We start from the raw sequence: 13,246 nt of genomic DNA on the forward strand, positions 1-13,246 counted from the left end.
TTACGCGCCAAAATTTGGCGGAAGAATAATAAACCCGAAACAGAAGATTAATAGATGCCTCGGGGCTGAGCACTCGTGGCACTAATTATAAAGCACAACAGCAGAAAAACTTCTGTCTCATCAGATTAGGCTATCAGCTGCTGACATAGTCATACGTGAAATTCATGAGCCCTCTGACTTCTGAAACACTAACCCCAAAACTCAAAAATAAACAAAAATCATGTTAAACTTAACACAGGGGGGGTGGGGGGGCATGTCCCCCTCACTTTTCAAAGTCTACCTATTTTGTGCCCCTGACTTTTGTTATTATGGCTTGATTTCCTGACGAAGGTCTCTCTCGATGTTGTTCTTGTATCTGTGAGTCATGTCAAGTCAAGTCAGTTTTTCTATGTATAGTGGCAATTCACAACAGAAGTTATAAGAGGGCACTTTTCATATAGGGCAGGTTTCAACCATACCTTTTTATAATATTAATTACAGAGACCCAACAATTCCCACTATGAGCAAGCACTTGGTGAGCTTCCTTTGAGGTAGAAACATTGACTAGAACCAGACTCTGGGTGAGTGGCCATCTGCCTTGAGCAGAGAGTGGAGCTTGAAGAAACAAACCAATCAAGTTAGAGAGATGCAGTGGTTTTCAGAAAGTTTGCAGTCATCTTGTTGGCAAGACAATAAGGACTCTACTGTATTTACTGGGTTTAACTGATTCATTGAGTCTGAGGCCGACCCGCCGGTCACAGAATGAGTAAAAAGCCTGAAATAATAAAGGATTAAGGTGTGAACTGAAAGTTAAGATGTAACGTCCCAAGAAAATTTAGAGGCATCCTGAGCAGTTTGTTCTTGCATCATTATAAATTAGGGAAACTTCAATGAACTTCAAGGCTTAAATAAATAAATGAGAAATTAGAAACATTCCTGATCTCTCTCTCTCTCACTCTCTCTCTCTCTCTCTCTCTCAGGTGCTTGCTCATTGTGGGAACTGTTGAGCTTCACTCTATGATATTGTAAGGTTTGGATCTTACCTTGTAAAGTGCCATGAGATAATGTTTGTTATGATTTGGCGCTTTTCTAAAAAGATGGGAAAAAAAACTCAAAGTCATGGCTAATAAAGAAGCTACAGTCAAAGCCAACACCTCCTGTTAAGACGATTATAAGCATGTCAGAGTGGAAACTGATGGAGTGGCGACCTCTAGTGGCTCCTGTGCAGATCACATGTCATCAAGCCTCACAATCGTAAGGAAACTTGTATGAATCAGGTGCTAATACGATTGTGACTGGTTCCTACTGGTATGTAAATGTAGGTTCAGTGGAAGAAAATAAGACTGGGGAATAACAAGTGAAGAGAGAAATAAATGATACTACCTGCAGGGTACTCAGTCCGTCTTGTTTAATTAAAGAGTAAAAAAGGAAGAACAGTCACTCACATTATATCCCATAGACCTTATTCTTACTGTGTAAGGACTGCAATGTGTAGGAGAAACTTTGTGTAGGAGAAACTTTAATGCAATATCCATTATTTTATTTCAAATTGAATGCATGAGACTGAAGAACAAAAAATGTGTAACTGTTAAAATACTTATGGTTTGGAATATATGAACATTAATGTGGCTATACATACATGGTAATAGGCAGGATTTTATTTCTACAGGTTTGTTGCATGTATTATTAGGTTGTTTGTTTCAGCAGATTATGAAAATGGCCCGACAGATCATATTTCTACAGATTGAGATGAGATATATAATCTCCAGCTGGATGAAAAATCTACACAAAGACACAGCAGCTCTAACCCAACTCTAGCTCCCTCCTCTCTGACCTCCTTACCCTGTCTGTAAAGCCGAGCCACCTTATGGAGGGAACTCATTCCAGCAACTTCAGTCACTACCCAAAGCTCATGACCCGAGGAAAAGCATGAGCTAAAGCTTTGTCTGTTGTCTACTGCTGACGCTGCACCATCCACTTGTCAGTCTCATGCTCCATTTTATCCTCACCAGTGAAAAAGACCTTACTACGTGGTCAGTTTTAGATACTCTTAACTTAACCTACTTCACTTGAGACAGCAACTTATTCCCAATCCAAAAGAAGCAATCCACCATTTTCTGGCAGAGAACCATGGCCTCAGTTGGGACCGTCTCTCATCCAAGCTGCTTTGGACTCAGCTGCAAGCCGCCCAGCGCACGCTGAAGGTCACGGTCTGATGAAGCCACCAGAACCTCGTCATCTGTGAAAAGCAGAGAACTGATTCTGAGGTTCCCAATCCGAACACTCTCCTGCCCTCAGCTGCGCCTTGAGATCCTGTTCATGAAATTCACTAGAGACAAAACAACCCTGATGGAGCCCAACACCAACCTGAAACATGGTTCTGAGAATACAATTCTCCACAGGACCCCCCGAGAGACACAGTCATAAGCCTTCCCCAAGACCACACAACACATGTAAACTCCTATAACCCCTTTAGTTACCTTAAACATAAATTATTTTTCTTAACCTTAACCAAAATAACTTATTGTGATAATAATACTTTAATAACTGTAATAAAATTAACTTAAAACTAGAATTACTGCCTTGCATTTGTATGCCTCTGCCAAACATTCCAGTTTACATCCTTCCCTATGCAGACTCCAGTACTTATGTACTGAAGACTTTAATTTAATTTTGTCATAATTAACATATGAATTCTTGAATTATGGCCAAAAACAAGGTTTGTAAGGTCACAGTGACCTTTGACCATCAAATCTAATCCGCTCATCCTTGAGTCCAAGTGAATGTTTGTACCGAATTTTAACAAATTCCCTCAAGGTGTTGATGAGATATTCGTTCATGAGAATAGGATGGACCACAGAGCTGTTGCCAGTGCAGACGCATTATAAGATTAGCAAAAGAACTGATAGTAAAAACAGCTGAAAGTAGCACATTGTTGAGGCAGCTCATCGAGGGTTAAGTTCCCAGGCAGAACTGTAACTTTTTACAGGATGTCACATGAAAATGTCACATGAACAGACTTTTGTGTGAACACATTTCACAGTTGTTCATTTAAACCGGAGTCCTGTTCGCCAATGAAGGAGTTAATGCTGCTGCAGCGGCAGCGTTGATGTTATTACTGATGTCTGGTAACATTAGAGTACAGAGACGAATCATCGCTGGTGAGGCCGCCATCAGAGCTCGCTTCTACCCGAGGCACAGAGTAGATGACATCCTCGGTGTTGCCACGGGGAACGCTAGTGGGCGAGCCACTGGTCCTGTTGGAGAAATACACCTTAGAGTAGGTGAGTTTACTCGAGTCATCTTCAGTCTGGAAAGAAAAAACAAAGAGAGGTCAGAGGGTCTAAGTATGAAGCATGTGTACTCATGGAGATTTCTACTTAACAATCACAGTGATGTTAACATTAATTGTTTTTCACCACTGTATTACTGAGACTGAAAAAATGTTCTTTATGAAACATTTGATGATTTATCATTTTCTTCCATGTTTACTAGCCAGCAGTCTTCACTGAGTTTCTTGGCAGGTTACCACCACCACCGTCAGTCTGTGTCAGACTATATCAATTATCTTAATAAAATATTAAGACTGAGATTTTATTACTGGTTCTGAATAACTTAATGGTTGAAACTAGAATTAACCGACTGACAAGAGCCACCAATTGCTGCCATACTGTTTCCTGCCAGGAGATGGCTGCAGCGCACTTCAACTGTAATTTCCCATGTTCCATGTTACATTAACATTTTCATCATCAACATCTTTTCATGTTCATTCAGTATTTCCCATTAATAACCTAGACCGTGGTCCACCACGGTCTAATGTGTCCCGCCACAGTTTCATAATGAACTGAAAATATATTTACCCTTCTTATAACATGATAAATACCTCATGTTGTGTTTTGCTGATTCACTGGGCAAAGCGCAGTGTAACTATAGACACTGTCTATATCAATCAATAAAAAACCAAAAACGCTTAATTTTCATTTAACAAAAGTTACTATGAAACTAGGATTACTGGCTAATGGCTGTATGCCTCCACCACTCAGATTACATCCCTGTTTATCCAGAATCAAATCAAATATTTACCATTTGTGTGAGATTTGAAGTCTCAAGTTGGGGCTAAAAAATGTTTTGTTAGGTCACACTAACCTTTACCTTTGTCCACCAAAATCTAATCAGTTCATCGTGTCCACGAGAATGAGCCAGGATGGACAACCCAAAAACAATAAAGAAGGATACTAAATATGTTAAAAAAAAAACAATTCTAGGTTGGGTCTTTGACTGGAGAGACAGTTTCTGATGAAAGGTATAAAAATCAAAATATAACCATGTCAGGCTTTTTATAGGATGCAGCAAAACACTCCTGTTTTCAGAGCCAAACGCTAAGATCATAACACTGTCTTCCCTTACTTTGTGCTTAGAACTGGGAGTAGAGACAAAGCTGTAGTCATCACTGGTTTCAACTCCATTTGGTTTGGTATACTTGGCGTAAGCGTAAGCTGAAGAGATTCCCTCCTCTGCGATATCCTCATGCACTCGGTTGCCCTACGGGAGAAGAACAGAGGTCTGGTTTGTATTTATATCAGCTGGTCTCACATATACTGAATCAAACTTCCTCAAACTCACCTCTGTGACAGAAGCATATTCCACAGGTAGTTCTGAAAATCATAAGAGTAAGTTTAAACCATTGCGTTATGTGGGAGAGTTTAGTGAAGTGAAAGGGACAGTTTCATGTCAGTGTTGTGAAAATAACAGGAAGTTAGTTATTACAGTTTGGCCCGTTCGTCACCAAGGTCAGCAGTTGGAGCTACAGCAGTGAAAGGAGACAAATAAGGTGCTTTGACACCCTTGGGGCCAGACTGCTGCCATTTGACACACAGTCATGATGTACATGATGAGTGACCTGTGCTTTCCCAGGAAATCTTTATCTCTGATGTACATGGTAAACATTATGATCATTCATAAATCTGCTTCTGTAACTCCAGAACCTGGCTGAGAATCATCACATTTTTAAGTTTTCCTCAGTATCAGAGTGATCCAGTGACATCCATATGTTTGTTAGAAAAAGGAAGTACTAAAAGCTAATTCAGCATAATTATAATAGTGCCAGTTTGCCATCTACTAAAGCCCTTGCATTAGGGAACTGTAGTTTCTGAACTTAGCACATGATTATTCCCCCTCTAAAGTGTCAGACTTGGAAAACCTCTGCACTAAACTGTATATCTAAACATCTGGCTGAGTCAAAAAGAGACATTGTTCATAAACAGATCTCATTTGCCCAGAACTACCAGTCTTTGGCAAGAATGAAAATGTTTCTCCAGTGAGTGATTCAAGCTTCATTTCAGTCATTAAGATGTACTATCCTTTAAAGTTGTGCAGCAGCTGTACAGTCCTGCTAATGTAAACTATAAACCATAAATTAATGAATAGCTTTGGAATACATCTGATGTACAAAGAGACAACAATTAAAATTTTCATTTTTCTGAAAGAAATGGGAAGTTTCAGTAGTGTTGCGCACCAGTGTGTGTGTGAACGTTTCCTGTTACGGCACCCTCGGGTTTAGATTTCCTCTTTCTGCAGAATATCAGCGCAGCCACTGATAACAGGACGACCATGACGGACAGAGTCAGGCCCACATACAGCATCACACCTGTGGTAGTTTGAGGAGAAGAACAAGCTTATTTTACACTGACACTCCCTGATTGATCATATGATATATATGACATTAATGTTATGTACTGGACTCTCAGGTACATGAGGCTCCTGATGGCATGCATACAGCTCACTACACATATTTCATTTCTATAAATGCGTAAACACAAAACAAATACATACATGAACATTAGAGTGGGAGTTTCAGTTTGACTTGGACATTATAGCAGCAGGCTGGAAGCAGGGGGGAACAGCTAGCCTGGCTTTGCCCTAAGGCAACAACATCCACCTACAAACACCTCCAACTCTCATTAATTAACATGTTGTAATTTAATTGTTGAATCCAAACAGAAACCAATATGTAAGCTCGGCTTCCCGGCAGCTGCTGTAGCTTCACGTTTAGCGTACAGACATGAGAGTGGTGTCCATCTTCTCATCTGACTTGTGTCAAGAAAGTGGGTGTATCTCTTAAAACATCAAACTATTTCTACACAGCGTCTGTGGCCACGTTGTCAGTGTGTGCACCATTTCCTAGCTGACTCAGGACTATTATGACCACGACTGAAATGTTCCATGCTGCGAGAAATGTTTCGTCACCTTCCTCCCTGCATCAATTTATTTGAGTACAGCCATTACTCACTCAGGTCCATCACACTGTAAACGCCACAAAGAGCCCATCTATTATGACAGCTTCTGTTTCACCTGCTTTCATTCCTCATGGTATTTTTTCACAGAGGTTTCCTTGGTTGGTTTTTCTAGAACGTGAAAACTTTATGATACATAAGTCTGAGTCCTCACTCAGCTGTGAGAGAGGAAAACAAAAGGCTCTTGAAATAAATGATGCTGTTTGGAACAGATGAAGCGTTCATGCCATTTTTGCTGGATGGATGAAAAATAGTATACAGTACATACACACACACTAAAAGAAACCCTATGATCTGTGGTCATAGACTTTCATCTATTAAATACAGTGAAGATTCACCTTCAGTTGTTGTTGTCTCAGACGGGTTGTTGACTTCAGGGGAAACTGATGAAGATGTTGGTGTCGGTGTCGGTGTCGGTGTCGGTGTCGGTGTTGGTGTTGTTGTTGTTGCGGAGGTTGATGGCACTGATGCTGAAAAAAGAAAAACATACTGGTAGAAAGAAATCCTGATGGTGGAAATGAGATGATCTTTGAACTAAGCGCTGCTGGAGAAAAACTGGCAAGAATGATTTGAGAGTACAAGAAATATCTTTGAAAATAATCAGTATCACTTTTTATTCCTCAAAACATATTTGTCATTCTTAAGTAATAAATGTGATTAGGTCATTAATATTTAGATAAACATTAGTTTGTACATGTGTGATTCACAGTTTGGGTTACAAAGCCATGTGGTTGTAAGACTGAATATCAGCTTCTTTAAAACAGCAGCAGCTGCCAGACAATGATAAAAATATCTTTCACACCTCCAGAGACATCGAGCAACATTTTCTCTCAGTTCAGTAGAAACTCACCGTCTGAAACAAAGATCTCAAAGTTCCTGTGTGAAGATGAAGAAGAGGTTCTGTCCTGAGCACAGCTGTACTGTCCTGAGTCAGACGTGGTCAGCTGTGTGATGGTCACATAGAGAAATCCTCCTCCTCCTTCAGATCCTGTTAAATATCTGATGCTGTATCTGCCTCTCTGAAGTGTGTCAGTACGTGTTTCAATAAGAATGTCGTCTTGTGTTCTACATTGGTTCTTACAGAAGAACCTCCTTGTTCTAGTGGAAGTAAAGGAGCATTCCACCGTGACAGATCCTCCAGTTCTTTTATAGAGCTGTTTTACATGGTTTCCATCCAGCAGTGCTGATGAAGAGACAAACATCAGTTACTATCTGTGCTTAAGATGATGCAGTCTGATCACAACTGTTACAATTTCAAATCTGATCCACAGTCAGACTGGGAGCTGCCCAGTTCACCCAGTCTGACTCCCACAGTTTAATACAACAATGATTTAAGTGGATTCTTCACCTTCTGACTGGATTCTATTTGCTTTCATTAATGTTGACACTTAAACAGAACAATCAGCTTTGCAAGTGTAGATTAAGAGACGTAGACGACTGATCTGATAATTAAATCTAATATTTTTCTTCATTCGTGAACAACTGAAACTTAGTTTTCTGCTTGAGGATGAATTTTCATCCGTTCATTGCCTCTTTATATATGAAAAATGTTTTTTTATGCTCTACATGTCTTGTTAAAAGTATTCTGTGGTGGCAGGTGAACAATGGAAAACAAATCCTGGTCAACGGTCAAAGCTGTTAATGAAACCTTTCTGTTCAGAGACACAAACTGTTCAGTGTCGCACTCAAGATGAAGAAGTATGAAAAATACTGTGCAACAATCATGTGCTGTCATCAGTCAGCTCCTGCTCCTGATATAAAATTCTTCATCACAGAAACAATAAGTGTTTATGTGTGTGATTCATTAATATTCAAATAAACTGGTGTCTCACTCCATCAGTTACTTTACAGCAGATCTGTCTGTTTTAAACCAACATTAATCAATGTTCACTGTGATATAAAATATAAAGAATTCAATATATCAGCAGCTGCCAGTGAACTGTGACACTTCTCTTCAGACCTTCAAAGACAAGAAAGAAACATTTTTATGACTTTTAGTAGAAACTCACCGTCTGTGACGATGATTTCTAAATCCTCGTATGAAGAGAGAGATGTGCCCAGACGACACCTGTATCGTCCTGAGTCAGACTTGGTCAGCTGTTTGATGGTCACAAACAGATCTCCTCCATTTAAAAATCCTTCTTTATATTCCATGCTGTATCTGCCGCTCCGAGCTCTGTTATTAGTTGTTTCAATGAGAATGTCTTCTTCTTTACATTTGTTCTTACAGAAGACCTTCGTTTCACGAGATAAAGTAAAGGAGCATTGAACTGTGACGTCTCCTCCTTCAGTGCCTGAGTAGACAAGAGTAGTGCTTCCATCCTGCAGATCTGTTGAACAGATGAACAATCAATAGTTATCTCTACTTCCTGTAAGATGCTGCGGTCTGATCACAGTATTTCCTGCTTCACATTTAGACCCAGAGTCACACTGGGAGCTGCCCAGATCAACCACAGTCTGACTGAGGATCTCAGACCTGAGCTGCTGAGTTTCCCCGTACAAATAAAGGTTTCAAAGAATAAAACGTGTAAAAAGTATCTGAGTCACTCTGGATCTTTTTACATGTTTTAATTTTGCTATTACATTTTCTTTTTTCTCCCTCCTCCTTCCTTTCTTCTTTCTCTCTTTTCAGGCACCAAAGAGCCAGAATAAAGGAAACTGTTTGCATGACAATAATTAAACTAATGTAAATCTACTACTAAAGCTGTGATGTAAATCATTTAGTTAAATATTATCATCCAACAGAGAGGAAAACTTTCTGTAACTCATGGAAACACAAAAATACAGCACAGCACAACATACAGTATAGCACAGTAGTCACAGAGCACCATCATGTGAAATACTACACAAAAAAGCAAAAAAAGAAATCAGAAGAATTTAAAATGCTGGAATCAAAAAGTTCCATATTTCAGCCACAAACCACAACACAATGATTGGAGATCCAGAAAGTCAACAATTGATGATATTTCCACATCACTGTGTGGGTTTAAACATGCTGATAGTTTTTATTTTGGCTGTGACCTGCAGGTTTCTATTTCTCTCTAGGATGTGATGTCTTATAAATTCAGCAGTAAGTTTGTAAAATTCAAACTGTACTGACAGTCAGGGTGAAGCAGCAGAACATACACACTCTGTTACAGTACAGAGTGGCACCTTTCAAAACAAGCAGAGCTGCATCCATTAATCAATTAGTCATTAGACAGACAAGTTATTGCCAATTATTCCGATAATCAACAAATTGTTTTTTAGTAAATGCTAAACATTTGCTGGTTCCAGTTTCTCAGTCTCAGGATTTTCTGCTTGTCTTTATCATATATGACAGTAAATGGAACATTTTTGGATTTTAGATGAGTGGGTGAATAAAACCAGCGATCAGAATAGATTACCTTCGGCTGTGGGAAATTTATACAATCTTTCGCTCTATTCTGACATTTGTAAAATGTTCAAGAAAATAATAAGCAGATTAATCGATAATGATAATTGTTGATTGCAGCCCTGAAAGCAAACGTTAAAATCAAAAGCATAGAATGTTTTTAAAATGAAGAAAACTAAAACAAATGAAATCTGCAGACTAATAGCACAGAACAAATCTTGTTTCTGACCAATCATGACGTTGTTGTTAATGATACCTTAATTTTACTTGGGAAAAATGCTGAAAATACATGATGTAAACTGATGTACAGTTTATTTAGCAGAAGTTACTTGCTGTATTTTAGATGAGATTTTTTAGTCTGTGCTGAAACAAAACTCACAAGCTCATATGTTTTTGTTGTTATTGTTTCTTCTGTTTGAACTGGCCACAAACAGATTCTTCAATGTATTTTCAATGTAAGTAAGAAACTCCACAGACGTGGTTCTGTGCAGATTCTAAGATAATCTGTTTTAGGCCAGACTTGAAAAAGTGTGAAACTATCCTTTAGAGCGACTCCTGCCTGAGCAGCTGTGATTATAAAATGATCAATAAAATTATGCAATAATACAAAATGACAGGAATATAAAGTGGATGTACTCACAGAGGAAGAAGCAGCAGATCAAAGTGAGACAGACTTTCATGTTGAGGCTCTGAGCGTTTACCGCTGCCTCTCTTCCTTCTTCACTGGTAAATAAGAAACTTCTCACTTCTCTAAACGATGAAGTCCCTCCTCCGATCACAACACACATATTATTACAATCATCACAATTAACACTCTGACACTGATACATGACTAATTAACAGTAATGACACCGTCATGTGCGAAAAAGGCAGTAAAGAATAGTTTATCAACCTGATAAGGCTGTCAATGGCTCTCAGATGTTACAGGGATTCAAGCTCCATCACGTGACTGTGACAGCACACAATACTATTTCAACGTGGACCACTACAACGCCTTAGACAAGTAACAGAAAGTATACTTACATGAGAGTTAGAGGTGGGCGATACACAAAATCTCTTCTCGATCCGATACCGAGTAATACAAGGCCAGACTTGCCAATATCGATATCAATACTTCTCATCATTAAAGGCGGCTTGTGTATTTTCATGTAGGGGAGAGCAGTGTCGTGATTTATGAGGTAAATGCATCATCAATAGGCTAAATCTTCATTCATTTTAATGAGCAGAAGCAGAACAAAAAGTGGCTTCATTCACTCATGCAGCACTTTGTAAAACCAGTGCTAAATGAAAGACAATACTCCTCTTTCACACAGGCTTCACTGCATTCATTTATTTAAACTGATTTTTTTTTAATGCTATAGTGACAGTAAGAGAGAGACAGGAAAGAGGGGATGGCAGTGGCACGGGCTGGATTCAAACCTGGGCCACTGCGGTCAGGACTGTGCGCTCCACCAGGTGGAGGCGGTCAGGTGCACTGGTTCATGTTTGAGTGCGCGCGACATGACAACAGAACATGGGCTGCACAGACACTTCTGCTCTGAAATGAGGCCAACGGAGAAGAGAGAGACTGAAACTGGTATCGATCTTCAAAAACGAGACGATAGTATCGATATTTTGGGATCAATCCAGCCAGCCCGGTTCAGAGTCAATACTTTATACTGATGGTGTTTGATTGGCGCCAAGAGTGGACAGAACATTGTCATGGTCTGTTCATGTGAATACCATCCACTGAAAAGAGAGGGGTGCCTCTAATGAAAACTATAGACGACCTTCTGAACAGTCTACATACTTTTGGCAATTACACTACATGAAGCAGCCTAACAGAGAACGAACATGAACAGCTTGTGGACACTTTGAATAGACCACCTTTGGATTGTTGGATTACTGCACTACTACCACCAAGTGAATCCAACAGAGGTCAGCAGCGCTTCATTTTCCAGCCCTGCCACTGGGGACCAGAGCAGTGTTACTGATGAAGTGGAGACATGTGCCTTTTCAATTTTCCCCTGGGGACAAATAAAGTTTATTGAATTTAATTTTAAACACAGTCAAAAAAGGTAAAAAGGAGGACATTACAAATCAGTTACACCGCAGCAAACTGAAAAAAAAACACGTTCTCAAACTTGACAAAAGTAGCTACGTGGCATAAAGAAAAGCTGGGATTTTCTGCATTTGCATTTAAGCTGCTAAATTGGGCTGCACGGTGGTGCAGTGGTTAGTGCTGTCGCCTCACAGCAAAAAGGTTCCGGGTTGGGGTCCAGGCTTGGACACAGCTGGCATGTTCTCCCCCTGTGTGGGTTGTCTCTGGGTACTCCGGCTTCCTCCCACAGTCCAAAGACATGGAAATGGGGACTAGGCTAATTGGATACTCTAAACTGAGGTGTGGATTAACTATGTGTTTGCCCTGCGATGGACCTGTCCAGGGAGTACTCCGCATCTTGCCCGAAAAGATGCTGGGATAGGCTCTGAGCGGAAGAAAATGGATGGATGGAAGCTGCTGAGTTCACTAAGGATCACGTGTGTGAGTGTGGAGTAGATTTTTTCCCAAGTTATGACTGGATAAAAGTCCAGGCGCACAGGATGAGCCTCGGACCTTACATGACGTGTGAAAATTTAGTTTTTCATGAGAAATGCGAAGTGTGAGTTACTGTGTTTCCTGTAGTCTTACCACATTGTTTGTTTTTCTTCTTGATGTAGATTATAATCAGAGCCAGTGACAGAAGGATGACCACAATGACCAGAGTGAGACACGCATACAGCAGCATACCTGTGAAGATGAACAAGTTTGTTTTACACACCTCTGGTCGATGAGAGGATCCCCATTTAGTTTGTCCAATGCACATGCATGAGGAGGCACACGCATTCACACACTCACTCCTGCCAGTGCTTCCATAGTATTCAATAAACATGACTGTCAAAAACGAATGTTGTAAAAAGTCACAAAGAAAATCAGGTTTGAAAACGTTTCGTGAGGAAGGAGAAACGTTCAACACATTTGTCAGCCCTCGGGGATACGCACAGTGGCCCTCATTTATCAAACGAACGTACGGCAGAAAACCGTGCGTACGACCATTTCCACGCAAGCTTCGGCATTTATCAATTTGGACGTGAGCGGAAGCTACGATCAGATCTCACGTCAGGTCTGAGCTCGTGTACGCAAATCTGGATTTGCGGTGCAGCAGCAAAATCTGGCTGAGTCTGAAAATAATTATTAAACAAACCTCAGCATAAACAGTCACATATTTAGAACAGATCAAAACGGATTCTTAAAACGAATAAAACAAGATAAAAAAAATTTGAATTTTAAAAAAGCCCACGTTTTTTACTGATACCAGTAAAACTTTTTTGTACAATAAAACAATATGATAGGCTAAATAGCCTAACATGACATCTAATTATTGCACGTTAAAATTTGAAATAGGGGAGACCGGGGATGGTTGTAACAAAGGGATAGTTGTAACAGCATCACTTTCACCAATAAGGGATAACATAAGAGTCATGTGATCAATTTCATGTATATCCACTTCCTCCCTGATCTTGCATGTGAATTTGGATGGCTGTGAGAGGAAGTGTGCAGATTTTACAGTCAAAACATCAATTT

At 39.9% G+C, this 13,246-nt stretch overlaps 1 protein-coding gene and 1 pseudogene across 3 annotated transcripts in view; both read right to left on the bottom strand.

The window, feature by feature from the left end:
• Positions 1-1,363: 1,363 nt before the first annotated feature.
• On the bottom strand, positions 1,364-10,461 carry LOC111673392 (uncharacterized). 2 transcript variants are annotated; one of them, XM_087169855.1, is made up of 8 exons: positions 10,286-10,461; positions 8,282-8,602; positions 7,123-7,455; positions 6,611-6,736; positions 5,495-5,626; positions 4,603-4,634; positions 4,387-4,521; positions 1,364-3,289 (listed from the first exon to the last, which is right to left on the bottom strand). In XM_087169855.1, exons 1-8 carry the CDS (start codon positions 10,431-10,433, stop codon positions 3,095-3,097), a joined length of 1,422 nt encoding a protein of 473 aa, XP_087025981.1. In that variant the 5' UTR covers positions 10,434-10,461; the 3' UTR covers positions 1,364-3,094. The 2 variants fall into 2 exon arrangements, with proteins under 2 accessions (XP_087025981.1, XP_023286932.2); XM_023431164.2 differs by having other exon boundaries at positions 6,611-6,742; positions 10,286-10,457.
• A 1,796-nt stretch (positions 10,462-12,257) lies between these two features.
• The window catches only part of LOC147817685 (uncharacterized), a 5,036-nt pseudogene continuing 4,047 nt past the window's right edge, over positions 12,258-13,246 (bottom strand). The window contains exon 7 of the transcript XR_015436147.1: positions 12,258-12,412. The product of XR_015436147.1 is annotated as an uncharacterized LOC147817685 (transcript). The remainder of the gene's footprint in view (positions 12,413-13,246) is intronic.

The sequence above is a fragment of the Seriola lalandi genome, unplaced genomic scaffold (genome assembly GCF_002814215.2).
Source record: "Seriola lalandi dorsalis isolate HSWRI2012SDOR001 ecotype SW California unplaced genomic scaffold, Sedor1 jcf7180002054917, whole genome shotgun sequence".
NCBI lineage: Eukaryota > Metazoa > Chordata > Actinopteri > Carangiformes > Carangidae > Seriola > Seriola lalandi.